At 44.4% G+C, this 26,930-nt stretch overlaps 9 protein-coding genes across 9 annotated transcripts; 5 read left to right on the top strand and 4 right to left on the bottom strand.

The window, feature by feature from the left end:
• Window positions 1–514: 514 nt before the first annotated feature.
• TREMEDRAFT_61077 (uncharacterized protein) lies at window positions 515–2,402 on the top strand (the record flags this gene model as incomplete). Its single annotated transcript, XM_007003438.1, has 5 exons — window positions 515–1,117; window positions 1,197–1,304; window positions 1,654–1,813; window positions 2,078–2,288; window positions 2,381–2,402. 5 exons carry the CDS (start codon window positions 515–517, stop codon window positions 2,400–2,402), a joined length of 1,104 nt encoding a protein of 367 aa, XP_007003500.1.
• A 172-nt stretch (window positions 2,403–2,574) lies between these two features.
• On the bottom strand, window positions 2,575–4,107 carry TREMEDRAFT_29065 (uncharacterized protein; the record flags this gene model as incomplete). The annotated part of the gene is made up of 3 exons (XM_007003195.1): window positions 2,575–3,102; window positions 3,424–3,717; window positions 3,985–4,107. 3 exons carry the CDS (start codon window positions 4,105–4,107, stop codon window positions 2,575–2,577), a joined length of 945 nt encoding a protein of 314 aa, XP_007003257.1.
• A 305-nt stretch (window positions 4,108–4,412) lies between these two features.
• TREMEDRAFT_61075 (uncharacterized protein) lies at window positions 4,413–6,470 on the bottom strand (the record flags this gene model as incomplete). Its single annotated transcript, XM_007003437.1, has 8 exons — window positions 4,413–4,935; window positions 5,050–5,124; window positions 5,168–5,259; window positions 5,334–5,575; window positions 5,695–5,794; window positions 5,839–6,012; window positions 6,112–6,154; window positions 6,328–6,470. 8 exons carry the CDS (start codon window positions 6,468–6,470, stop codon window positions 4,413–4,415), a joined length of 1,392 nt encoding a protein of 463 aa, XP_007003499.1.
• Window positions 6,471–6,705: 235 nt separating this feature from the next.
• Window positions 6,706–8,621, top strand: TREMEDRAFT_68115 (uncharacterized protein; the record flags this gene model as incomplete). The annotated part of the gene is made up of 7 exons (XM_007003628.1): window positions 6,706–6,729; window positions 6,769–6,825; window positions 6,872–6,920; window positions 7,086–7,575; window positions 7,648–8,098; window positions 8,230–8,446; window positions 8,605–8,621. The coding sequence occupies 7 exons, from the start codon at window positions 6,706–6,708 to the stop codon at window positions 8,619–8,621; spliced, it is 1,305 nt and encodes a 434-aa protein (XP_007003690.1).
• A 3,641-nt stretch (window positions 8,622–12,262) lies between these two features.
• TREMEDRAFT_61073 (uncharacterized protein) lies at window positions 12,263–14,290 on the bottom strand (the record flags this gene model as incomplete). Its single annotated transcript, XM_007003436.1, has 6 exons — window positions 12,263–12,889; window positions 13,032–13,189; window positions 13,243–13,679; window positions 14,032–14,165; window positions 14,207–14,224; window positions 14,261–14,290. The coding sequence occupies 6 exons, from the start codon at window positions 14,288–14,290 to the stop codon at window positions 12,263–12,265; spliced, it is 1,404 nt and encodes a 467-aa protein (XP_007003498.1).
• Window positions 14,291–14,511: 221 nt separating this feature from the next.
• Window positions 14,512–17,034, top strand: TREMEDRAFT_28579 (uncharacterized protein; the record flags this gene model as incomplete). Its single annotated transcript, XM_007003133.1, has 7 exons — window positions 14,512–14,626; window positions 14,778–15,084; window positions 15,190–15,554; window positions 15,606–15,859; window positions 15,905–16,196; window positions 16,246–16,911; window positions 16,973–17,034. 7 exons carry the CDS (start codon window positions 14,512–14,514, stop codon window positions 17,032–17,034), a joined length of 2,061 nt encoding a protein of 686 aa, XP_007003195.1.
• A 907-nt stretch (window positions 17,035–17,941) lies between these two features.
• TREMEDRAFT_61071 (uncharacterized protein) lies at window positions 17,942–21,196 on the top strand (the record flags this gene model as incomplete). The annotated part of the gene is made up of 7 exons (XM_007003435.1): window positions 17,942–18,547; window positions 18,887–19,031; window positions 19,390–19,524; window positions 19,850–19,931; window positions 20,214–20,449; window positions 20,785–20,891; window positions 21,179–21,196. 7 exons carry the CDS (start codon window positions 17,942–17,944, stop codon window positions 21,194–21,196), a joined length of 1,329 nt encoding a protein of 442 aa, XP_007003497.1.
• A 131-nt stretch (window positions 21,197–21,327) lies between these two features.
• On the bottom strand, window positions 21,328–24,716 carry TREMEDRAFT_43259 (uncharacterized protein; the record flags this gene model as incomplete). The annotated part of the gene is made up of 2 exons (XM_007003293.1): window positions 21,328–24,350; window positions 24,406–24,716. The coding sequence occupies 2 exons, from the start codon at window positions 24,714–24,716 to the stop codon at window positions 21,656–21,658; spliced, it is 3,006 nt and encodes a 1,001-aa protein (XP_007003355.1). The 3' UTR covers window positions 21,328–21,655.
• Window positions 24,717–24,976: 260 nt separating this feature from the next.
• Window positions 24,977–26,879, top strand: TREMEDRAFT_43257 (uncharacterized protein; the record flags this gene model as incomplete). Its single annotated transcript, XM_007003292.1, has 5 exons — window positions 24,977–25,254; window positions 25,320–25,462; window positions 25,622–26,020; window positions 26,232–26,415; window positions 26,589–26,879. 5 exons carry the CDS (start codon window positions 24,977–24,979, stop codon window positions 26,704–26,706), a joined length of 1,122 nt encoding a protein of 373 aa, XP_007003354.1. The 3' UTR covers window positions 26,707–26,879.
• Window positions 26,880–26,930: the final 51 nt, after the last annotated feature.

Raw genomic sequence — 26,930 nt, 5'->3', positions numbered from 1 at the left:
GTTAGGGATTTAACGGGTCGACTTGAAGTAGATAGGGACAGTTGATATTGGTTTGAAACATGAACAATGTACGATATAGGTACTTGTCTACCGGACGAATGCATACATCTTGGCTATCTCCACAAGGTGATTGCGTAGCATCTGATCATTGTCTCACAACGTTGCAACCCGACCAGCATTGTAGACGGACAAAAGTAGACTTGTGATGTGTGAGGATTGAACTCACGCGGATAAAATCCATTGGAGGTGTGCAACAGTTCTGCGATCTGCGATCGATCTGCGAACAAAACTTAAACCCAACGCCATAACCACTCGGCCAACATCACCCAATGAAGTTCTGCCTGTTGTTTAACTATATAATCGCTTTTTTTGTCTCTGTCGCTTGAGCCATGCTCATCAATGCTTTGCACCCAACTCTGTCGTCCCATAACTTACCATTCTCCCAAGATCCTACCACGGCATACGATCCTACAAGGTTCCCTAACTCCACAAGCTTGTGAAAGATTCCAGGCTTATGGACACCACGTCTAAACGTCTTTCCACCTCCCGTCCACCTCCACTCCACCTTACATCATCATCACTTCACCCACACGCATTTTCACCTTTACAATCAACTTCCACCCTCTCTGTTCCTTCTCATCCTTCTTCCTCATCCCTTCCTATCTCTCATATATCACCTTATGGAAAATTACCAACTCATCGTTACCCACCTAAATACACTCAAGTCCCACATGAATCTCCAACTCACAACCCTAACCTTCTTAAAGCCAAGCCGACCTCCAGGATCAAGTCAACAGGCGGTCGACAACACATAGGGACAGGTGTGAAATCAACAGGTATATCAACAACTGCACTTAATACATCTACTTCCACATCCAATCCAAATGGGAAGAAAAGATTACGAGATGTATCAAGTACATCAAAGAATAAAAAATCAAAAAGATGGAACGCTCGTTTAATTCAATCGATATTATATCAAACTTCTTTCTCACTTTTTCTCCTCATCACAGGAGTTTTGCTGGTTGGTACTGCGTATGCTTTGGGAGAACAAGCAGTTAGAAGAGGAGGTCAAAAAAGATGGAATGTAGTCATCATCGTAGGAGCTTATTTTATTCTTGTAGGTTCTTCTTTTTATTTCTTCTCGTTTTGGAAGATATACAGTATGTGTTTGGGAAATAGTGTTAATGTGAAAAAAGGGGATGATAGCTCTTTTTGTTATTTGGTCAAGATGGTTTTCTATAAGAAGTATATTACATACTATGCCAAGGCCTTATGTACCTACGAAACAAGTGGATATACCCAAGGTGAGTGTTTGTGTTCAATATAAATTTGTTCTATCTTGTATCCCCCACTCCGTTCTGAATCTTGACTTTTAAACCTGTGATTTCATTGTCTCTAGACACTCGTCATCCTTCGAAACATGGTTTCCATGACATTCATCTCTCACTCATCTCCTTCCACGAACACATTCATCTCGTTCTACGAGTATCCCTCTCGAAAAGCTATCTTTGTCAGTCTTCAACCCGAGGTTCTTTCGAAGACCAGATACTCTAGTCTTCGAGATGTTCATGGATCATGACCACTACCGCAGCTTCATCTCTCTATCCCTGTCCTTCGCGATAGGGGGTACCAAATATCGTGCTGACCGTGTAGAAAGTTGCAGACCATATAGCCACCGAATACTCTAGAACGGCAATTATCGCACATATCTCACAAGCTACTAAAGGACAACAAGAAGGTTGGGGAAGACCTGGTACAAAATGGGAAAATCAACATTTTAGAGTATACATTTTATCTACTCTTCCTACCATGCGTAAGTCAAGTGTTTCTATTCCACACCTAAAACCCAAGACTCTGTCCTTTCGTTCATCCCTTAATCCTTGATCTCATAGCTTTTTGACTCGTACTTCCCATTGTTAAGACCATCTGTATCTGCCATGAAATGACGTGGATCCTATTGATCTGATCCGGTACCCTTGTCGGGTTTGTGGTATCACCTCTCTATTTGATGGGGCGCCCGTGATAAACATCTAAAGGGTCGAGAGTCACGCTATCTACAAAAATGACTGATTCCCAGGTCAAGCCTTAGCACCTGAATCCAAAGCCCCTGACCACGCTCTCTTTCCCTTACTCCATGCGGCCCGAGAATTGACCGACGAGAAAGGTGCATTCATTACTTTTGTTCATACCTATGTCGAAATGATTGAAAAAGCTCGATTCGCTCGTCGTGAACCTACAGAAAGTGAAGCTGCGGCATGTGAGAAATTGGTCAATGTGATTCTTCTCACGTAAGTCTCTCTTTCTCCTGATATTCTACATCATACTGGGTTGTCATCTGCTGCTTTCAATCGTTGAAAACCAGATTGGAACTTCGACATAGAAGGGAAAGTACGGAAACATGATTGATGAATATACATGTATGGTTGTACAACAGTCATAAACTTTTATGATTCTCCACTCCTGATCTTTATCTAATTTTCAATCCTAAAACCTTCTGTTTTTCACCTATGACAACTGGCGAACTGTGTTCTTGAATGATAAGAAGAGAAAAGTTTTCAACCAAAAAAACACCCATCATTGTTCTACATCTTTCTTCTTCGGTTTCTTCTTTTTAGGTTTACTTTCCCCTTTTTCTTCCACCTTGATTTTCTCTTCCACAGGTTGAATCACCTTTTTCTTCTTCTTACTAACCTTCTTCTCTTCTTCACCATCAGGAACAGGTCTTTTCTTCTTTTTCTTTTTCTCTTCCCCTTCCCCATTATTCTGACCATTATTACCGTTGTTGTTATTTACATTCCCGACAGATCCAGAAACACTGTTACCGATATCTTGTCTCGCAGCCTCTGCCAAACGTTCTTTCAACGACAAGATAGACCACGACGGTTGATAGGGAGCTGTATGATCTCGATCTTTACCACCAGCGAAAAAGAGTTTACGCATTCGTTCTGTCTCGTTGGAAGTATCTGTTTCAGGTACTTCGGGACGATATCCTCCATCGGCGGAAAGATGTGGACCGGCAGGAGTCGTGATGGCCATAGCTAATGTTGCATTTCTTGAGGCTAGGATGGAAGTACCGAGATAAAGAGGTGGAGATGTAGCCGCCTGAGATCAACACTTGACATAACTCGTTTCATCATGACCATTCGTTGTTTTGATTCTTCGTCAAGCCAAGGTCGCACAACCATGAGTGTTATTGAGAATGAGAAATCCCAGTGGTTTACTACTTCCTGCGCATCTTCTCCTTGGAACGTAGCTTGACATTTTCACATTTCACGCCAACGAAATCCGGGCCAGACTGGAGTCAAAGATCAAGGATAGTAAAGAAAAAGGGAAGAAGACGCTGGAGCTGAAGGTCAAGAATAGTAAAGAAGCAGGGAAGAAAGGGCAGAGGGCAGAATAACAAAACAAAAACTCCTAACTCACAATTATTCTCGATTCCAATTCCAACCTCATCTTCTCATCCCAATCTTGTCCTTTTCTCTCCAACATGGAATCAATAGTATAACTCAAAGTTTCAGCAGCAGGACGCATAACGACTCTACTTCTACCTTCTGGTTCTTTTCTAAAATCTTGAATTTCAACCACTAAACATCCATCGACAAAAGAAACGGGAGGTTGAATATCGTATAAGAAAGGCATGAGGGAAGAAGGGATGACTTGAGAACGTAGAGCTAAAAGGAAAGGTTTCATAGGACCATCATAAGTGAATGTTACGGGCTGTTGACGTTAGGTTTACCCTCCAGTATCTCTCTCACATCAGGGGGATAGTACTTTGAATATGTTTGATATCTTGGGACTTTTGAATGAGAAAGGAGAGTGAGTAATGGGGGATATGAGATTCTTTCAGTGACCTTTGAAAGATGGTACATTGTATAGTTAGATAAATGATATATGGGTGATAAGAGCAGATATGAATCTTATAAGACGGGACAGGCAAAAGAGGGGAGGAAGAGGAAAAGAAAGGGGGAACGGAAGAGAACATACAGAATTCTCAAACCTCCAATTCTTTGCGTATAATTGAACGGTAAGTGAAGGTTCCCATTTCCTAGATTTCTTCAATACCGCTCTGGCGAAACGATGGTGGTTGTACCCCGAAGCGCTCGCCATTGTGTGGGATGGAACGTCTTCAGGTATGGGAACGGGTCAAGAGGTAAACGAAGAAGTGTTAGAGACGGTTCACGTCTAGTAGTGACTCGGTCGAGTTTGCTCCCGTTGGTCCGGGCCGGTATCAAGTACGGGGGTCGTGCTGGTATAGTTACGGAGCACTCTACTCTCGAGTACTTTTCAATAGACCATGCAGCTGTAGCTGACTTGTGACAATTTACAACATGCATGTCAGAGACAGTTCTCCCCATAAACCCAATTTTTTCACATTTTACATCTGACACTTCTCCTTCAAAAGCTCTTTCTTGTCAATCTCCCTTGACATTCTTCCACATCACCACAAAACCCTTACCTCTCTCCCTTCTCACTTCGAACCCAGTTTCACCTGACCCTTGCACATCTCCCCATCCTCCCAAACAGGTGATAAGCCAACGCTTGCTCCCTCCCGAAGCTAAAGACACCGCTGTATTCCCCCACAACTCGGTGAGAGTGACAACACTGACATTCCATTTTTCCATCTTTTCTCTCACTATATCCCTAATGGTCGGTGGATCTTCCCGATGAACCTGGTCCGCTGGAAGAACGGCAGGATGGGTATACCTAGCCACTAATTTGTGAGGATAAAGGGTCGGATCACTGGAGGTTGGCATGAAGGGAAGTTCGGTAGTTCGGACCGATCTGGGAGATCGAGCTGGGATGCCGGATGCTAGACGAAAAACAGCCGTTTGAGTAGCATAGAGTGGACGACGGACAGATGAGGGTTCGTCAGCGGAAACAGGGTAGTAAGAGGGTTTAGACGATACCCCCACACCGGAAATCTCGACGTCGTATCTAGGATTTAGCCGAACCACGACGAAAAAATTGACGCGGCGGAGCAGTCAGTGAGTACAGATTCGGTATGAGTGAGAAAGAGGTCATATGATATGATGAGGATCAACAACTCACCCCCAGTCAGAAGCAGACGCCTCTGCCCATTCTCGGAATTCAGCATCGGTCATCTCAAGCTTATGATCCGAATGTCTAATGGTCAGTCAGAACTGCAGACCTGAACCTTCTCACTGACCTGAATACCCGGTTCGTCCTCCCAGTAGGATCCACAAATCCCGAACGAGTGGTCCCATCTTTCGGGGGAAATTTGGCATTGAAGTCGAAGTTCTATCACTTAGCATGTATCACTATAGCAAGGCAGCCCTCCCACAAGTCCGAGTGACAGAATTTTATAAACTCACGGGTGTACTGATCAACAAAACTTTCGGTCGGTAAGTCCCAAGAATAACGACCCCAAACCGACTCAAGGTATGCGGTTGAAGATGCTCGATTACTTCCAAAGCTACGATCGCCTCGAATACCTCAAGATGGGAATTGAAACGTTCTATATCCCCGGCCCAGAGTTCAGTGGTGAGAGGTTGCCAGCGTGGAGGAGATTGTGATACGCCATTGACCGGCACTTCAGGAGCAAGAGCTCGCAGCGCTGTGGACAAGACAGCAGGATTATTGTCTATTCCTGCGACACGCTAGGATTAGTATACATTGTGCTGGACGTACTAAAGGTAGTCGCCCGCCTTTCCACCCCTCCAGAAAGGTACTCACCCCGCTGCCGGGATTCGAGAGATGTGCGAGGAAGTGCAGCATCAGGCGCAAGAACAGGGATCCTGGTTGGAAGCATGACCTGTGGTGGCGATGTGGAGAACTAAACAAGAGAGATGGTAATCAGAGAAGAAGAGCTAAACTCACAGTGAGAAACAGCTCTTGTCCTTCATCCCTTTCATCGTATTCGCTATTCTCTGGACTGGGAAACTGTGATTCGTTTTTGACAGGCACAGGTCGAATAGGTGGTTCGTTAATCGTAGAAGGAGGCTTGACTAGTAACTCTAGAAGGGCACCAGGGCCACAGCCGATGTCCAATACCTGTACGTGAGCCAAAAATCGGAAGCGATGGAGAACAAAAAAGTATCGATATGACCATTCAGTGTGTATGATGGAATGAGAGATGTTATTTGAACATACCGAGCGAATGTTCTCTTTTCTTAGCACATCCATAGCCCATGATCTACGCTGTAGCCAAAGTCTGATCGTCAACAATAAAGTGCGGTGGGGACTTCAAGGGGACTTCGTTCGTCCAGGTAAGTTATAGCAAGATGGCTGAGGTGACGAGGTAGTGGTGAACACCTCGCTCGTCCTCGCCTTGGGGATTTGACACAAATGGGAGATAGCTAGACTCACTCTGGAGTAAAGGTCACACCGACCTCCTTTTCCGCTTCTACGATAGAAACTTCTGGAAGTATCGTGGCCGGCAAAGCGGAAGGAGATAGTTTTTGGGGAGAAGCGTCGGTCGCAGAAACCGGTTTCATAGCAGGAGAAGTCATGATATGTATACTATAAGACTTTTATGATATCTTAAAGGGATTATGACCGAGAAAAGGAGTACTTTTTAGGAAGAAAGTGAGAAGTGAGAAGGAGGTAGGAAAGAGAGAGAAAGTATGGGGAAATGGAGAGCAAGTTTGGAAGAATATTGCGTTTTCTACGCGCAATGTGTCGACTTTATTTCTCTCCTTTTCCTCCTTTCCCTCATCCCATTACGCTCCCCCAATCATATCCCCAATGAGCAACTCAAACTTTCTCGATGTGAGTTGAAATACTTTGAGAGTCCTGACTGATTCTCAGAAAGCCATAGCCATTGTTCAAAAAGCCATTGATGAGGATGTCAAACAGAACTACGCGGTGAGTTTCCTGACGCTCACTTTAACGCTCGAGCTCATGTGTGTAGGAAGCGTACAAGCAATATCAAGATGCTTTGGATTATTTCATGATGGTGAGTTTTATCTCGATATTCATGCTTGTGCTAATCATCAGGCGATGAAATGTGAGCTACCAGAGAACATCGCCATCGACTCATTCACCACCGACTGCTGTGTTTTACTTAGCATTCTATCATCCTGCTTGCCACGACGGAGAGCAAGCGTTGAGGCACTGACGCACAGACGAGAAGAACGACAAACTCAAAGAACTCATCCGTAAAAAGTTCACTGAATATCTTGATAGAGCCGAAAAGCTCAAAGAACATATAGCTAAATCTGAAGAGAAACGCACACGTACCAAAGTTGGGGCTACGGGTGGCGGGGGGTCAGCAGCAGGTGGACCAGACGTGAAAGATGATGACGATCCCGAAATCAAGAAGTTACGACAAGGTCTACAAGGGGCTATCTTATCGGAATCACCTAATGTGCAATGGGATGATGTGGCCGGTTTGGCACAGGCTAAAGAGGCTTTGAAAGAAGCCGTCATTTTACCTATCAAATTCCCACAGCTGTTTACGGGGAAGAGAACGCCTTGGAGGGGTATATTACTATATGGACCACCGGGAACTGGGAAGAGTTACTTGGCAAAGGCCGTAGCTACAGAGGCGAAGAGCACGTTCTTCAGTGTATCAAGTAGTGATTTAGTTTCCAAATGGATGGGAGAGTCTGAAAGGTGAGTTGTCCACTCATCAAACTCATAACTCGACTATCAAATCATCGGAAGTGAGAGATGTTGACATCACAGACTAGTGAAACAGCTATTCACCATGGCTCGAGAACAAAAACCAGCCATCATATTCATCGATGAAATTGATTCTCTCACAGGTACTCGTGGCGAAGGCGAATCGGAAGCTTCTAGACGAATCAAGACTGAATTTCTTGTCCAAATCAACGGTGTGGGCAACGATGACACTGGAGTATTAGTGTTAGGCGCTACCAATATACCGTGGCAACTCGATCCTGCTATCAAACGTCGTTTCGAGAAACGTATTTACATCCCTCTACCCGATGTCCATGCTCGGAGACGTATGTTTGAATTGAACGTCGGGACGACACCTCATGGATTGACAAACGCCGATTTTCAACATCTCGCCGAGCAAACAGAGGGATATTCAGGGAGTGATATTGCTGTTATCGTGAGGGATGCTTTGATGCAGCCTGTCAGAAAAGTTCTTTCAGCCACACATTTCAGAGAGGTCAGTGCTGTTCTTCTCTCTTCTTTCACAAAACTCTTTCTGCTTTTATTCGAAGCTCTCATACGAGGAGTTCAAGTAGTAATGCATTTTCACATGAGCAACTGACTTACCTGGGCAGAGCTGACGACCAGGTAACCACTGATGGTCCATCTGGTCCCGTTACCAAACTCACCCCCTGTTCCCCCGGCGCAGATGGAGCGATGGAGAAGACATGGACGGATGTTGAGTCTGATCAATTATTGGAACCATTACTAGGGGTGAGGGACTTTGAGAGGAGCATACAGGTCAATCGGCCTACTGTCTCTCAGGCGGATATCCAGAAACACATCGATTTCACTAATGAGTCTGGTGAGCTGCTCATTTCTTCCTGTTGTGTCTATTCCCTTCCCTTCCCTCCTTTCACACCCTCGCTCGATTTGCGTCATTTCACTTTTGCTATGAAACACTTCTCCTTGCACCGGTCTGTGAGAATCCTAAGCAATTTTACGAATCAAGCTGACAAGTAGGTGGGGAAGGAGTGTAAAACCTGTTGTTCATGCATGTATTCTATTGCATACGTCTTCATCATTCATGGAATGATAGGTGAGTACTTCATCGTCTTCTGACATTCGAATGAGAGAGGCATGTCAAAACACGTCTCACCTATTCCATCCTTTGCTCTGTCCTCCATTGATACATCGCCTATCAACTCCGATCAACTCGGTGCTCGCTCCACATACCGCCCACTGTCGCCTTCACTTTTCACACCATACCCCATCATACTAACTTATTACCGACCCTAACATATTTTTAATCCTCTCGACCCACACTTTAGCGTAAGACGGTATAATTGAACCAAGACAAAATGACGCAACTGCCCTCTCTCCAGAATATACTGACCAAGGAACTTCTGGATGAATTCAAGGCTACCTTCAAACAATTGGCCGTTGCAGGCTGTTCTGTTGTCGTTGTACAGGAAAACGAAGGTAAGATGGATAAAAAAGCTGTGGCACATGGAAATGCGGATGGTAATCATTGGAATGAAGTGGACCCTCATGTGAGTTCAGAGTATATTCCCGTCGTATGATCATCTCAAGTCGCTTTGGGCTTTTGAGATCTTGATCTTGAAGTGTACGAATCGAATCACTCATTTGATCATGTCCAACTTATCACCCTTGTGACCCTCAGGACGAGCGGATATTGGGAGGTTCGCATGAAGAAATCGAGCTAATGACTAGACCTGGTTTCCTTTTGGAACAGACGGTTTGATCATCTCTCTTGCTGTACTACGCGCTTTGAGTGAAAAGGGCCTTACTGAGAAGATTAAGTTAGCTCAGGTATTTGACATGCAATTGGGAGATTTAGGGAATAAAACCGTCGAAGAAGTTTTGTCACATCAGACCGGATTACCAAGTGTGGATCCTTCGCTTTTGAACGTGGATATACCTCTTGTCAGTTTACCTTCCTCTTTCTCGTCCTATAATCTCCTTCTCCTACTCCCTTCTCACATCTACCCTGTGAGCACACCGAGTGTCCGTCTCAAACAATCCGAACCACTTGCACATCCTGCCCATCCAGTCTTAGCGACACTCAATCATCCTCATGTTCTCATCTCACTATACCTCAATACCCCCATGAATCCTCTAGCTCAATTTAGTGATGTGCACTGTACTTGAGATATGAACGACCTTGACTGATATATCAGCTTGACTCTCTCTCTCAAATCCCACTCTCTAAACCCAAATGGCATCACTCCCAACTCAATATACTCCTTGCGATCCGGATCTTGGAACAATTAACAGGTACCACATGGAATGACTACGTGCAGAAGACAATATTCGATCCATTGGATGTCAAAGCAGTATATACCCGTCCCCATTTAAAGTATGCGATGGGTGTTTGGTCTCAGGTCATTCCTGGAAGTGATAAGGGTCGTCGGAATGCTGAGATGTATCCTTTAGAAGCCACTAAAGAAAAGGGGATATGGTTAAATTCGGTTTACATGGTAGGTTTTTTTTTCATCTACAAACATTCACACTCTCATTTCGCATCGACCTTCTTTACTATGCGGAGTACTTATTCTCCGAAAAAGGTATTTCAGGATGCTGACTTTGAGACTCGTCTATTGACAGCTCTTCCTCTCATGCCAGAATATCACAAAGCTTCACAACCATTAATAAAAGCTATTTCCGAACGTGAGGTATTATCGTTCGAAGACCCACATTTGCCAGTTACTTGGGGAATGGGAATGCAACAGAGTACTCATCGACAACATCGTATTTGGGAAAGTAGGACTGTGACATTTGTGAGTCTATCTCTCCCCTCTCCCCTCCCCACTCTCCTTCTTCTATCACCTTGAATACATCGTGTCAGTCACACGTTTGCTTTCACATCTATGATACTTTATCGTTTTCACGCTATGTTTGAATGGATCATTGTATGGTCTCCCGTACTGGGAGAAATGACTGGCAGGCGATAAGATAACGGGGCTGATTGATTAGGGTTGTACAACGGTCATTGGTCGTTTTCCCAATTTAGGTATAGGTTGGGCAGTTTTGACAAATTCTCCAGAAGGTGTTTATGCCGCCTCTTTGGTCAAATTCCGTCTTCTTGAGAAATTCACCAATCTGGCGCCTTGGGCTTGGAAACCCGCGTGAGTTTTTGTTATCCCTTTCCTCCTTCTCTTCCTCCCCCTTCTTCTTTGTTTATTGTCGATTTCCATTTCCAACCCTCCTATTATCCCTCCTGCCCCATTACGCCATCTGCCTTGCCTACATATCGTGCGACTTCTTGACACCTGTCTCACTCAAACCCTCGCCCTCGAACATCCTATCCGACCTCCAATCTTATCTAGCTCATGACCCAAATCTCGTTCCCCTTTCAATTTCCGGTCCATACACACTTGTGAGAACACGCCCCTAATCATCTTTATCTACCACATGAACCCGGACCATTGTCCTTTTTCATTTTCTAGTATATACACAAGGGAAGAACACACCATCAACCAACCCCAATCTACCCAATAACCCAAATCCGTCCCCCTTCTCATTTTCTGTTCTTTGCACGAAAGGTGAACCCATCACTAACCAATCAGGATATCCTTGGCAAAGAAGAAAGATTTGGTCTATACTGCTTTTCTCTCACACATAATCAAACCCTCTCACAGTACTTCTGATAAATCGGATCAGATTCTAGTCAATGAACTCGACTCAATGAACGTTTCATCATCTCCTACTGACTTGACAACTATCGTATCTAACCAACAACCTTCTCAAGTGAAATCGAGTTTAACTACCCAGGACAAGTCGGTGTCTAATTTAGACGTGACGGTGGAAGGGATTTCAGAAATCAACCTCTCGAATTCTCCAAACAATGAGAATGATCAAATATCTACATTCAACTTGAATGAAGATCTAATACCAAAACCGAAAGAAGATGTAGAAAATTCAATCTCACAACAAGAAGAAGATGTAGAAAATCCACTCCTAAGACAGAAAACAGATGGAGAAGAAAACAATGGTATCATAGGAACCTGGTTATCACCCGGATTAAAACCATTGATAATCTCTTCAAACCAAATAATATCTTATAAACCTCAATATAACATAATCCCACCTTGGTATCATTCGCCTATGGTTTACGTACCTTTTGATAATGCTAAAGATGAATATAGAGGTTGGATCAAAGTTGGGGAACGTCATGGTAAACCTTTTCGATTGAGGGTGAAAGATGGGAAGATGAACGTTAGAGGGTTTGTTGATGGGGATAGGGATAGGGAGTTGGTTTTTACCAAAGTAATCTGAACAATGAGGAATTGTGAGAATTATGTTTCTTGGTATGATTTATTAATCACTTTCCTTTTCTCGACAATTATATCCCCATACCTCAACCAGCCAACCTACCGTTAATCGTTAACCATATTTGAACTCTGACCTTTTTTTTCTTGTTGATCTTCCCCTACCTCCCCTCTCCGACCTCTGACACCTGGTTCTTGATTTCTTAATATTGACGGCTGATTGTTCGTCATATCGACATAATCATTGCTGTTTGTTTATAATGCATCTTCCGTGTAGTCAAGACGTAATGAGAAGTACGGAAATTGTGTGCTCGAGTAGTCTCTCCTATCTCTATCTGATATTCGTTGCATGCATTTCTATTCTTGTCATCATGTGCGTCATTGTCATATCATTGATCCTTCTTACTCCCTCTTACAACCCCGACCAACTTCAACAAACTCTCACCAGCTTTCGTCCTCTCCGCATTACCCAGACTCTTCTTTACATCTTTCTCCCATTCCTGCGTAATCTCCCATTCACCTTGTTTCAACGGATGCCGAGCCAACATATAAGCTAACAATCTCATTTTGACCCAAACCATCTTTTCATCTTTCTTCTCTTCTTCACTCTCCACTTTTCTCATCTTATCCTCTCCCTTCCTATCGTCTTTCGTTCGAACACTATCATTTCTCCTCTCCTCTTTCGTAGTTTTAGATGTACGAGAAGAATGGGAACAGGGAAGAGTAAGCAGCTCGCATGTGTACATAACGGTCGGTGACGCGAATGTAGAAGTCGATTCGTAGTCCTTTCTTGTACCGAATCGTCGTTGTTCCGCTCGACCGGCTCTGACCCCGGAGAGATCTTCTATAGTCTGCGCTAGGAGATGAAGGGAGACGTGGGTCGGGATCAGAGGTTGAAGGGCGGAGATGAGGGTTTGGAAGGAAGATAGAGGGAGGGGTCGGAAGAGATGTAGTAAAGATAGGAGGAGAGAGGGTGGGTGGAAAGGTGGTGAAGGAGGTAAAGCTGTGTGTATGAGCTGAGTGTTAGCTGAGTATGATATTATTGACTATCCACCATTTTTCTTCAAACTGCACTCCTTCAAAGACTGGTGAGGATATATCTCTGGGCTTGACAAGGTGTAGAAGATGAGCAATAGGTCAAGGTGTTTGATCACTTACCAATTTCAACACCCTAGCTGCTACCAACAAACGTCGTCTCTGTATAGGCTCTCTCAAAGCTGCTCTGACTACCATCAAAGGCAAAGACGAATTATCAGCCTGTAACCTAGCCCCGAATGGTCTCGGGATTTGGCAAACGAACATGGGGCTATAAGTAGCTACGTCGTCAGCTTCATGCGAATCATGTTTTTCTCCATCATTTGTGACTGACAAGTATCCGGGTGATCTTCATGATAACACTCTTCATCTTTCTCCCACAACGACACAAACCACTCTATCAAACCCCAAGCTTCCTCATCTACCCCGGACAGTCTATCAATCGCACTTTCATCCCGCACCGCCGCTCTGGATTTACCTTTCCCCGTGAAAGATGTGGCTCCAGTTTGAAACAAAGCCCACGCCCCATCTTCCACACAAGCCGACATGAGCGCATGAGTTTCTCGTTCTGTTCGCCCTTTCGGGTGAGTGATCCATGTGAGCCATCGCGGTATCTCGGTATCTTTTAACGGACCGGCTATGGCAGGCAGGGTCGAAGAGAGAGAGGAAGGAGGGTGTAGAGAGGAGAGACGATAAAGCAGTGCGAGTGATTGTTGTTGAAGTTTGAGATCTGATGATAAGGAGAGATAGAGTAACGCTTGAACGTGTTGCCTGTAATGTCAGAAGATGACCACCACGTTTTTGGAAAAGGGAGATAATTTCCGGAAGTAGAAGAAAGGACTTGCGAGGAAGGAAGGAATTTGTCAGTGAGGAGATCGGAGAAAGTTTCTAAAAAGATTACATCTGAGGGGATCAGCGGAAGTTTTTCGGTTCGCCGGAGAAAGGAATGAGGACATACCCTTTCCTTCATCTAACGGATTAGATATGATACCTTGCCAGGTGGAAGGTTGGGTGGTAGCTATGGAGGTTACCATGGTGGTGATGAATTATTGGTGTACAGGTTGGAGTACTTAGTTGGTGGAGGCAAGTCGCGTGTGTGAGTTGCCTCCCGAGACCGTGGTACGGCGGCGTGGCCCGCTGTGCTGTCTGCTGCTGGAGTGGCAGGGTGTCGGGGTGTGAGGGTACCCAGGGTCCGAGCGTATCCCCACAGAAAAGAGTACAGGTAGCGGTGGCCGAAGCTCGGGGCTCCCTTTGGCGCTTCGACGTCGCATTTGGCACTTTCGTCATAACTCACTCACCCTCATATCCGAACCACCCTACAGTACATATATCTATTCTCTCTATCCACTCACTTTATCATACACAAAGTCACTCCCTTTCATACCATTCCCTCTAGCTTTGAAACACCTGCTTCATATCCACAGCTTCACTGCCTACACCATACACCTCACCCGCCTCCCACAATATCCTTTGCGCCTCCTTCAGCTTTCGTCTCTATCTCACCACCTCACAACCTTCGGCTACTAAAGTCCGACCATCACCCCATAACCTAACCACTCTTCTTCACATCTCATCCATCATCACTTGCCACCTATTCTAAACCATGGCTCCCCGCAAACGTCATGAAGCCGCGTCGTGGGAGGTAGACGCTGACAGGCCAAAACCCGATGGTGAGACCAGGGCTAGGAGGTCGTACTGCATCAAAGAGCTTGTCACTCGTGAGTCTTTAACTTAACCTCTATGTGAACACCTCAGAGAAACCCCCCTTCAAATACACTTCAGATGTGGCTGACATCTCTTCCTCCCTCGACGTAGTGGTCTACGTTGCCACCCTCGTGTGACCATGATTCGCATCGCTGACACTATCAGAACCCGCGCCCGGTATCGACACCGTCAACGACATCATGCAGTATGCCGTCAAGACTCATGGCAACCGTAATGCTTTCGCCGGTCGTGATATCGATCGAATGATTTCCGAGGAAAAAGAAGTGACAAAAATCATCGGTGGCAAGGAGGTCAAGCAGAAGAAGACGTGGACTTATTACAAGCTCAAGCCATTCGACTGGATGGGCTATGTAGATGCTTACGAACGTGTCAAACAGATCGCCAGTGGGTTGCGGGAACTGGGTTTGGGTTCCGAGGGAGAGACATTCTTCAACATATACGGGTCCACCAGGTAAGACTATCGCTTGTGATTTCCAAATCACCTCATCCCCTTACAGCAGTCAGGATATGCCCGATTCCTAAGACCAAGGCGTGTGAACATCCCGCTGACAGTCAGTCGCGATTGGATGCTCGTCGCTCAGGCGTGTGCTTACTCCGCCGTACCCATCTGCACGGCCTACGACTCTCTCGGGCCCGACGGTCTCGCCCATTCTCTCAATGAGACCGAAGTCCGAAGCATGTTCACCAATGCGGACCTGTTGGGAACGCTCGCCAAGATCATCAGCAAATGTCCCACAGTCAAAACAGTGATCTACAATGGCAAAGCTGAAGACAAGGACCTCGCCGCTCTTCAATCGGCCAAGGAAGACCTTAAGATCATCACATTGGACGAGGTCATCGAGCTGGGTAAGAAAAACCCTAAGGAAGCCATCAAAGCAAAACGGGAAGATGTCTATTGTTGCATGTACACTTCGGGTTCTAGTGAGTTATCGAGCAATGTACTTCCTGATTGGGTGATGTGCTGACTTGCAGCCGGTACGCCGAAGGGAGTGCTTCTGACACATGGCAATGTCTGTGCTGCCGTCGGATCTGTCTGGACCCTTCTGTACGAACAGCTCACGCCTAACGACTCGTACCTTGCTTTTTTGCCTCTTGCTCACATTCTCGAGTTCGTCGTCGAAATGTCTTTCGTCTTTGCCGGTCTGCCCATCGGATATGGTCGAGTCAAAACTCTATCTGATGCCAGCGTCAGAGAGTGCAAGCCTGATATCTTGGAGTTCAGACCGGTACGCTGAGAATTATCTCCTTTAGGGGCTATGCTGACATATTAGAGTATTCTCGTCGGCGTCCCCGCCGTATGGGAAACCATCCGCAAAGGTATCCTGACCAAGGTCGAGCACTCTGGCGCAGCAAAGAAATCCGTTTTCAACTTTGCACTCCGGGCCAAACAATACGCTCAGCAGTACTTCATCCCCTTCCTTGGCCCCATCACCGACAAAGTTGTCTTCGATCAGGTCCGAGCGCAAACTGGGGGCAGGTTGAAGATCATGTTCAATGGGGGAGGACCTGTGTCGACCTCAACTCAGCAGTTCCTCTGCACCGCTTTAGTGACGATGATCCAAGGTACGCTCGAAGAATTTCCTGTGGGTCATTGGCATAAGCTGATGGATAGGGTACGGTTTGACAGAGACTACTGCCATGGCATGCATCCTGAACCCAGATTGGATGCAGTATGGAGCCGTCGGTGGGCCAGTGCCAGCAGCGGAAATCAAGCTAGTCGATGCCAAAGAGGCGGGTTATTTCTCCACCAACAGTCCTCCTCAAGGAGAGATCTGCGTACGTGGACCGGCCGTCTTTTCCGGTTACTACAAACGACCCGATCTCGATGCAGAGGCCTTCACCTCTGATGGATGGCTGAGGACTGGTGATGTAGGACAGTGGAACAAGGACGGAACAATCAGCATCATCGATCGTCTCAAAAACCTGGTCAAACTTCAAAGTGGAGAATACATTGCCATTGAATATCTCGAGAGCATTTACAAATCCTGTCCCATCATGGCTAACGGTTGTATAATCGCTAATGGCGACCACAGCCAACCGATGATGGTCGTTGTTGCCCATCCTGTGAATCTGCCGACGTTCGCGAAGAAGAATGGTCTGGGCAAGGGTGAAGACATTGAGGAGCTATGCAAAGATGAGGCGGTTGTGGAAGCTGCGCTAGCCGAGTTGAATGCTATTGGACGTAAAGCGGGATTGAAGGGGATGGAACTACTGGAGGCGATCGTTCTCACAGCGGATGAGTGGACTCCAGAGTCTGGGTTTTTGACAGCTGCTCAGAGTGAGTCATCCCAAGAATCTGTTGCACTTGTACCACTTCGAACCCATGCTGATAGGAATAGAATTGCAACGCAGATACATTGAGAAGCACTATGCCGACCGTATCAAGGTAGTATACACTTGATCCAACTGTCGGCTCATCTTTCATAATTCAGTTTCTTATATACGACAGACAGTAATGGACGTGGGATTCGTGTGAAATAGTAAATGACAGAGTAGAGCGAAATACAGGACGAAGACGCACAGGCCGTATTTGGCGGAATATGTATTGTCGGAATTGCCGCTCAAATGTCCATGCTATGAATGTACTGCTACAACCTCACTAACATGCAGGTTATCACTGACCAAGACAAACCAGAACCATCTTGGCTCGATGCGGCAATCTCACACTTGGGACACATAGCACACTCTCGTCGACAATTTTCGAGTTTCCCCGACCGAGTCCGACCTATGTTGAAGAATGTCAGAACCGTGCGACTTCTCCTCATCTCTCCTTTCTTCCTCTTCTTCTCGACTTGACGTCAAACTTGAACTTGTCCCGCGTTACATACCCCTCCTTTCATAACTTTACACGATTCCTTCGGCAGACGGAGAATATCTTGGCCTCCCCGCACCGAGTCTGATCCCTTGGCCCCTTGGTTAAATCTCGAGGTGTGGACATTGTGATACTGGGAGATTGTCATTCGTATTGATGTTTGTCGGTCGTTTCGCTCATTTCTGATTTGTCTGTCATTATATTATCTTGCCTACTAGACTTTACAATAATCGATAGATCGTACTTGAACCCGAAGTCGTCGTCAGGTTTGAAACCTCTCAGTCTTGTCTATCAACAAATTCGGTCTCTATTCTCCCACATATCTGTCTTTTCCTCGAGTATCCCCTCGTTCAAGTCATCAGTTCAAGCCGGTTCTTGAAGACATACGATCGGATCGGATCGACAGTTGATTCTCCGAAATCTTCATCTCTCAAGTCATCGAGTATTTTAAATCGTTTTCTATCGACCTACTTAAAAGCTCACTGCAGTGACATTTATGCGACTCCCCCCTTTGGCCCTGGTGGCCCTTCCACTAGTCTTAGCCTATTATCCTCGTCCGCAAAGATTACGTCCCACTTCTGTACCTACTCAAAACTCACCAGTCAAGAAGGCTGATTTGCCAGCAGAAGGATTACATCAAAATGTATATTTAGTATCGGCAAGAGATTATTTATGTTTGAGTCCTTCCAATATGACTTTAGATTTGTCTACTGTGTTATCGACTTCATCTACGTCGTCTAGTGTGCCTATGAGAGCGAGGGGGAACGTACCCACTTCGGCTGTGAGGGCAAGCCGGGATTATCCCTCCGGATCAAAAGACGAAGATGGGAGGAGTGTTAGGGAAGGGAGTGATAGAGTTTTGAAGAGAGGAATCGAGGAGAGGGATAGTTCGGTCAGAGGAAAAGAAAAGAGAGATGGATCGATAGGATTAGAAATGACTAATACTTCCAATATGTCTTACGTACCTGGAACAGTGGTGAATAAAGTCAATTGCACACAAGCGCAAACATGGGATATATCTTTCAACCAAGCTGGGAGTATCACGTTGAGTGGGACGGAGTTAGTTTTGGAAGGTGAAGTCGGGGACTTCGGAAGGTTATTCGTGAGTTTCCAAGCTTTTTCTCCTCCGTCATGACCATCCCACGAATACTATATCTTGTTCGACATTTCCACAACGCGTGATTCATATTATTCCATGATCAATGACATAAGGAGAGATGTCGATCGATATCATCATGTCGGCGAGAAGCAGACCTGAAGTCGTCGCGTGTAGCGAGCAAGTGGAACATCCGCCACAAGGCTGGAGGTAGAACGATGGAGGACATGAAGATAGAACTGGACTAGGCCGGTATGATGAAGATGATATACGATGGAGTCAATTTTGAATGGAGATATGAAGGGGACGGAATGAAATTATCCAGGAAGAAATGCTAATGATCAGCTGAACAATGTAACAAACTCGACGGGACAAAATTGGTTTTGGACCCGAGACGATCATATCGCTATTGTTGATGCTGGTAAATGTTTAGATGATGGGGATGGGAATGTTGAGGTATATACATGTTATGGGAATAATGTTAAGCAAAGTGAGTTTCTCTTTCGTCTTTGAGTTTTATCATATCTTCCTTCCCCTTGTTCCGCATGTGTCTTTCACTCTACATCCCAATTCCGTCATTCAGTTCAATATATATTGAATTAAAAGAAAGCTAGCTGTATTCTCCTTGTAGTCCTTGACCGTGAAAAGAGGGGAGAGGTTGGCCTATTTGCCATGGGTATGCGGTCCCGAAGATGTAGTCTTAGGTTCGGGAGGAACCGATTAGCCAAAGTCTGGGGGGTTCTATGAGGGGAAATAGAATAAAATGAAAATTGAAAGGGAAAGGAATCTAGAGGATGATAGTTGTGCTAGAGAGGGAAAGAGGTGAGGAAAAGCTGATAAACGTTTAGCTTGGATTGTGGGTGATTTAGATACTGCTAATCAAGCTCCAATTCGAGAAGGTCAAGGTCAAAATACGATTTGTACGGATATTCCACCTGGAACACCGATGAATGATACTCAAGGTGATTTCAGTAGGATTCATCGTGAGTTTAGAGTACTTCGACTTTATCCGTTGTCCATGTCATACCATATATCTTCCCCTCTAATCTTTTCACCTTACCAACTTGTCACCTAAATACCATGCGTGTGATCATGTTCATCACTGAGAGAATGGACAGGAGACATGAGTTCTTGCAGGGGAATCTTCATTATTTGTGAATCACACCAATGACGAGTGTGTCGGTACCGATCTCAAGTGCCTTGTGAGACGATGGACAGTGTAATCAGAAAAGAGCGAAAGAGATGTTCTCGTCGTAGGGAATTTGTAGATCAGGCGGTTCTTCCCAAAACATAAAGACTAATTGTCAGCTTGTCAAAGATCTGATCTCTGCGTTTCCGCCCTTGATTGTCAACAGGTTAATGGAACTTTGAATTGTCCTTCTTTGGGCGTGTGAGTCAAAACGTCTCTACTCTATCCTTCTGTCAATACAACTCATCAGAAATCCCCTTTCCAATGACCCTCCACCCTTCCTCGGGAGTGTAGACAAATATTCTTCCTTCCCATTCCTCCTGACCAACTCTCATTGCCCTCTTACAACAAACCATACCCCCCCACCCCTACCTAAGTTATCTTGCTACTCCATATCATCTCATCTTACTATCATGCTCACGATCTGGTTGATTAGAAAGAATGGGGAGGGGGAAAGGGTGGTGGTAACATACTGACACCTAGGACATACTGTGTCAACGCAACCGATCCATCTGCAATGTACCAATTCTTCGATCTAACAACCATTTCAAACGGTTCAAACCCATTGACAATGTCACCATCTGATTCATTCACATGTTGGAACGCAGGTCCTAATCCTCAAACAGGAGATCAAGTAGGGATAGATAGTTGTCAGTTGAAAGGGAGTGGAATGGAGAATTGGGAATATACCGATGATTTACATTTAGCAACTACTGGTGGTGAGTTATTTTTTCATCTTTCTTTCCACGAAATCCCTCATCTTGGTCACTCACATTCCACTGGGATTTTCGAAGATTCTCTAATGGTTGATCACTTATTCCATTCTACACAAAATCAAATTTGGGATTAATCATATTTCCCATTCTTCACAAAATGATCAAATGGGGGAATGGTTCATTCCTCCAATCCGAATTCAGAAGGTTCCATTTCGGTTAAGAACTCATGTGGTCTCGTGTAGTCCTGTCGTCGGCATATTCTCCCGGGGTTCATGTCACCTACTTGGTCCATCGAACTGAGAGTTGGCTCGATATTGATCCTGAATACTGATACTTAGATCAATGTCTCGCTGTCATAGATGGTTCAACAGGAAAGAACACAACACCATGGAATAGTTTATCAGATCTTCAATTAACAGAATGTGATCCGATTGATCAACATCAGGTGAGAAATTTCGTCTTCTCTCACATCTCCTTCTTCCCAGATGAGAACCATTGTGAACGTTTCTCAGTTGACTCGACTGAATATTTCACGAGTTGGTCAGTACGGGATTCATGTGAGATTACACAAACCTACATGAGGGGTTTTTCACCTGCTCTCGTCGTCGGACAATCATCCTCTAATAATCCCCTACATCTAAGGTTGAATATTTTCGTCCGCGTTGTCCTGCACGAATGGGGGGTGTGATAAGTATGACAGATATTGGAAGGTAAGAGATGCTAATAGACAAGATGTTCCTCACTCCATGAGGTCCCGGAAGTAAAAGTATGATATTTCAATTATACCCAGATGATACGTATACCCTTTGTCGTTGTTCTTTCCTATTCCATGTTACATCAGATGATGATGAGAATGCAAGACATTCTTATCGAATAAAATACTTCTCAATTGCTGCATGTTGAACCTTCAATGATATGATGAATAGTGTTTATATTCTCTTCAATTCTCTACATTCCTAACTATAAGACGCTCCCCATTCCTCACTCCACGATCCCATACGATCACTCCACGATCCCACACAATCACCTAAATGAGATTTCACCTTCCTTTCCTTACTCCTCACTCCACAATGACTCAATGAGATTACACTTTCGATTCCTTACTCCACGACGATTCAATGAGATCTCACATTCAATTCCTGACTCCTGACTCCTGACTCCAGTGAAGATCAAGTTCGGAGATGACATCACCTCCCCATTTCCCACATTTTAGATTAACCGACAAACGACCATAGCTCTTGGTAAAGATCTGGTATGTGATACTCTCACCTTTACCGTCTCTCCTATCCCAATATTCTCTTTAGGTCCAGCGTCCAAAAAACCCGTAGTACCTAATTCTGGAAGATAAATAGGTATCGTATATATTCCATCTGGTGTAAGTGACATATGTCCCATTATCGTACCTTCTAAATTTCCTAAATCTATGACTTCTTCTTGTTTTCCTATTTCTTTCATCACATTTCTTCCCATCTCATCACCCTCATTCGAGCTATTCGTCTTTTCCGTACAAGGCATTTTTTCCCTTTTCCTCATCACGCTCAAGTCATTTTGGTCATGTTGTGAACTTGTTTTGTGAAGTTTGGTTATCTCACTCGAAGCCGTATTCGAAAGACGTAGTGAGGAAGATCCTCCATTTCTAAATCTCTCAATAGCTTGTACTTGCCACCAAATATCCGCATCTTGACTTGCATTCTTCACCCTCCTCTGACCCATTTCAGATCTCATCATCAAAGTTTTTATTTCCATTTCCGTCAATCTAATCGCTCCTAAACCTTTCTTTCTAGCTAAGAACGATTTGATTTGCCAATGTACCAACATATCATCAAATCGTCTTAAAGGACTTGTAACTCTCAAATAACCTTTTTTTTCTGATATCCCTAATGCCCAATGTGATAAAGGGATAGGAGATAGAGTGACGGTAGACATGAATAAACCAGATGCGAGAACATCTTTTGTAGTTGATAAGAAATTTTCCGGATCTCTACGTGAGAGTAATTCGTCTAATGTCATTTGAGATTGATTAGAATTAGAAGACGGGAGGATATCTGGTATTGCCATACCTCTATATAATACAGGAAGGTCATTTGATGAACAAAATCTAGCTGCTAATCGACCGGCTAAAACCATATATTCCGCAACTACCCATGATGATGTTCCTCTAGAAGGGATGGTATAGTCCAACGGGGGAGAGTTGAGGTAAAATCGTGATTGAGAGGGAATTGTTTGATATGAAAATGAATCGATAGGTGTTGGAGGAAGAGAGGAAAGGATGTTCACATTGGCCCATGGTTGTGACCAATCTAAACCTGATCTAAATAATCGAACTCGACGAAGTGTGATAGCTATCTCTCGTAATTGTTTTAAATTGTTGATATCCTCTTGAGTCACTTCGGGTGATTGAAAAGTGGTAGAAGTTGAAGGGAGAGTATCAAATGGTCGAATGACATGATTTGTAGGATCACCTAAAAGTTGATCCACTGAAGAATAAGTCATCACTTTAGGTGATTTTATCCATCCTAGTCGAACTTTCATATCCAAAACATCACCTTTCTTAGTGATTCTAGCGGAAAAAGTCATAACTCCTTGTCTACCTTCATTTCTTTCCACCTTTGCACCTAAACTAAGTTCTTTCTTGATGATATCCAATGGGAAAAGAGGGATCGAACGTGATGGGTCGTATAGTGAACTCCCCTGAAAACTCGCATGGATCGCAGCGGGATCCGAAGGTTGGATATATTTGGTAGGATCGGCAATATGTACATGTACCCATACATCTTCACTATTGTGTATTCTTTGCAAAGAAATTCCATCATCTAATTCCTCCGCTGAAGCTTCATCGATCACGTATACGGTTTGGTCGGAAAAATCTTCTCTGAGAGAATCGAGCTCGTTTCCTTTCAAGAAATCGCCTGAAGGTTGTAGTTGGGTGGAAGAGATAATTGAAGCTTGTTGTTGTTCGCGTAGAACTCGAGAACTGACCAAGATATCCCAAGGTGACCTAACACCGATATCACAGAGAAAACGAAGGACGAGACCTTCTTCGATGATTTCCGAAGGATATCGGTCAATGGCACGTAAGATCGAAGTAGATATTATTCTTGCGGGAGAATATTGAATGGATCTTCTTTCTGCTAGTCGAAGATAGAGAACGGAAATAATATCTTTATCAATTTCAGACCATTGAGGTAAATCATGTTCAACCAATTCGATTTCTCCCGTTTTCCCTTTTGACATAGATCTCGAAAAGTCGATTGCTTGTTGACATTTCTGTACGAATGCATCGAGTAATTCACGATCTTCTTTCGTTTCGGCCAACGAGATTTTAGACACTCTGACAAGTCGTCGATATTCTTCTTTACTACGCATGATGAATTTTCCAGAAGACCACATATTCATGGTATCCGCCAGAAACATTTCGGGTTTTCGCATGAGCATAGTTTGAGTAGCATATGCAGCTAAACCATGTGGAGGTATACTACCTTCTCTTTCATCCAAAAGATATTCAGCTGTACTAACGATAGAAATACTTGTTTGTTCTCGTTCATTGGCGAACGTTTTGAAAACATTTTCAACACTTCCAGGTTTTGATGTAGATAATTGATTTAACATATCTTCTGTTTCTCGCATGATACGACGCATTACCATGACAGCTTCCCTTCGTGCGATTAACATTCCCTCGATTTCTGTGGTTGATATATCTTCATCACGACCGTATGCTTCAATCAGAGCGGGAGACCAACATCGTTCAGCGACGGAAGGATCTAAGAGTGATTGAGGGAAAACGAATTGGACGTCTGCAGAAATGACAGGCCATAATTCTCCAGAAGCTCTTAAAAGTAATAATCTTCTTCTACCTCTGACAATAACATTTCCCAATATGAGACCTATACCACTGACGTCGGTACTATACATCAGCCATATTATTCACAGGATCTGCACTGAAAGAAATTGATTCTCACCGACGAACTTCGACCAATCGACCAGGCTCGATACCAATGATAGGCTGAGCAGTATCCCATGATAAGGAAGGATCCCCGGGAAAATCTTCTGTGGCGAAAAAAGCACGTTGTTCGGCACTGGTCACACTGTCATTACCTGTCGTAAAGGGGATTTTAGGGGTGATTGAGCGAGAGGAGGAAGGTTGGGCAGGAGGTCGGGTTGTAAGAGGAAGCGAGACAGTGGAAGTCGATCGAATGAGACATTGAGGTCTGAATAGTCTTGTTCTAGATGTTCGGAGAGTATGAGTACAATGAGCACACCATGTGGTCATGCTTTAACGAGGAGAGTATTTGCAAGAAGTGAATTTGAACACTTTTAAAAGCAGGACAAAATGTCTCTCGGAATTTTCCCACGGGTGATTGTATTGCGGAGCCCCGCATGCCCTTCGGGTGAGAAAATCCTTTGACCAGTGGCGTCTCGACCATTCGTCACAACCTTCTAACTTTCGCCACTGTATATAACACCCTTCATCCTTTCCTCTTTGCCTTCTCTTCTTTGAAATACCAAAACACAACACGCAAATCACTTACAATGTCAAAAGATTCTTGCCCATGTGGTAACCCCGGTTCATGTTGCAAGTCAGTTGCTCCCGTACCACTCCATCGTTCAGGTTCAAAACGCACGCATGTCAATTCGGTATGGGCTATCACCCCTCAAACCCGAGAAGAACAACTTCAAACTTTATTAGGATCAGAAGAACCTCTCGATCATAAATGTGGTGCATCTCAAAGAGCTGATGGGAAATGTTGTAAGGATCTTAAGGGTGATGATGAACGTCATTTAATCTCACCAGAGGTTGTCAGGGATGTGTGAGTTTCTCTCTCTTTCTTCTGACAAAGGAGAAGGGTATGGAATGTTGATGTTTTTTTTTCAGTATCATTGGTTTGAGTGATGGACTTTGCGTACCTTTTGCTCTATCGGCTGGACTTAGTAATTTGGGTTCGTCAAGATTAGTCATAGGAGGTGGTTTAGCAGAATTATGTGCTGGTGCTATCTCGATGGGTTTGGGTGGTTATCGTATGTTAAACTCTCCTCTTCGTGTCGCTCATCTCCCATCTCTCATCATTCCTTATTGAAAACTTTCAATCCTATCGCTCCTACTTCACCCTTCGACCCCATCAAGCGGATTGGCAAGTAGAAGGTCAATGTGCTAGGAATGATTGTGCTGACTCATAGTCGCCTCTCAAGCGGAATTAGATCACTTTCATTATCTTCGTCGTCAAACTCGCGCTCGTGTACTTCGTTCTTGCGCAGGAGAGATGGAACGTGAAGTTCACGCCCTTCTCGGTCCATTAGGAGTCAAAGAAGAATTATCAAGATTAGTATGTGAAGATCTCCGTGCGGTAGAAGAAAAATCATACGAGTATGAAGGAAATGATCAAGGTGGTAATGCAGGTTTGACAAGTGGGGTAGAACCAGCTGTTCAATTACCTATCGAAGCGGGTGAAGTTGGAAGACAAGGTTGGTTCAGATGGCGATTGAGAAAGACGGAAGAGGAAGATGGAGGTATTAAAGGTGATGTGAATCAAGAGATGGGATTAACACCTTTTTTGTTAAAGTATGGTGAAGGAATGGGTGAGTGTAAAAGACACTAATATTCTCATCGTCACTATCACCATCACCATCACCATCACCATCACACCGCAGCTCTGGATATCTTCTCATGATCCCTCATATCATCCCTCTTCTTTTCCAATTCTTTTTCCAAATTGATGCTGTTCATTAATGTTACGGTCAGAACTCCATATGGGTTGAATAGAGGTACTGTAAAGTGCTGACAAAATAGAAGAAGTCCCAGTATCCAGATTATACATCTCAGCACTCACCATCGGTATTTCTTACTTTGTTGGAGGTCTTATCCCTCTTATTCCGTACATGGCAACTTCCAGCGCACGTGTTGGACTGATCGTTTCCTCCATCGTGACGGGTATCGTCTTGTTCATCTTTGGGGGTTTCAAGACTTACTTCACGTGAGTCCTCTTTCATCTCACCCTCACTTCTTATTCCGTTTCTCGCCTCTTTGGCAATTCATCACAATATCCTTCGTTCGATTTCTCTAGCAGTATAAGGCAAGGTAGCTGTACCCCTTTTCTCGCTAGGAGTGAAGTCTTCTATTTGAAGATGTCAAATGGCTGACGTGTAGTGGTGCCGAAGGAGGTTATGGCGGATATCTCTATGGAGCAACGAGCACCATGTTAGTAGGTGGTGTAGCCGCAGCAGCCGCTTTTGGATTAGTCAAAGTCCTCGATGTTCAGGCTTGATCATTATCTCTTTTCCTCTTTTCAATATCACCACATCCGTATCACATTGTCAGAAATCAGCAAGATATCATATCGATCTGTTATGCTTCATGTTTATAGCTGTTTCTATTTGCTATCGAGAATGATTGTCGTCATATCAGAGTGTAAAAGTCTACCATGCATATGATTACTCCAACTGTACAACACATCAATTTTCCACCACGAAGCTTCAGAGCCGGTTTGAC

This window comes from Tremella mesenterica, assembly GCF_000271645.1.
Source record: "Tremella mesenterica DSM 1558 unplaced genomic scaffold TREMEscaffold_3, whole genome shotgun sequence".
Lineage (NCBI taxonomy): Eukaryota > Fungi > Basidiomycota > Tremellomycetes > Tremellales > Tremellaceae > Tremella > Tremella mesenterica.
Note: the sequence above shows the minus strand (reverse complement) of the source record. Positions and strands in the feature narration are given on the sequence as shown.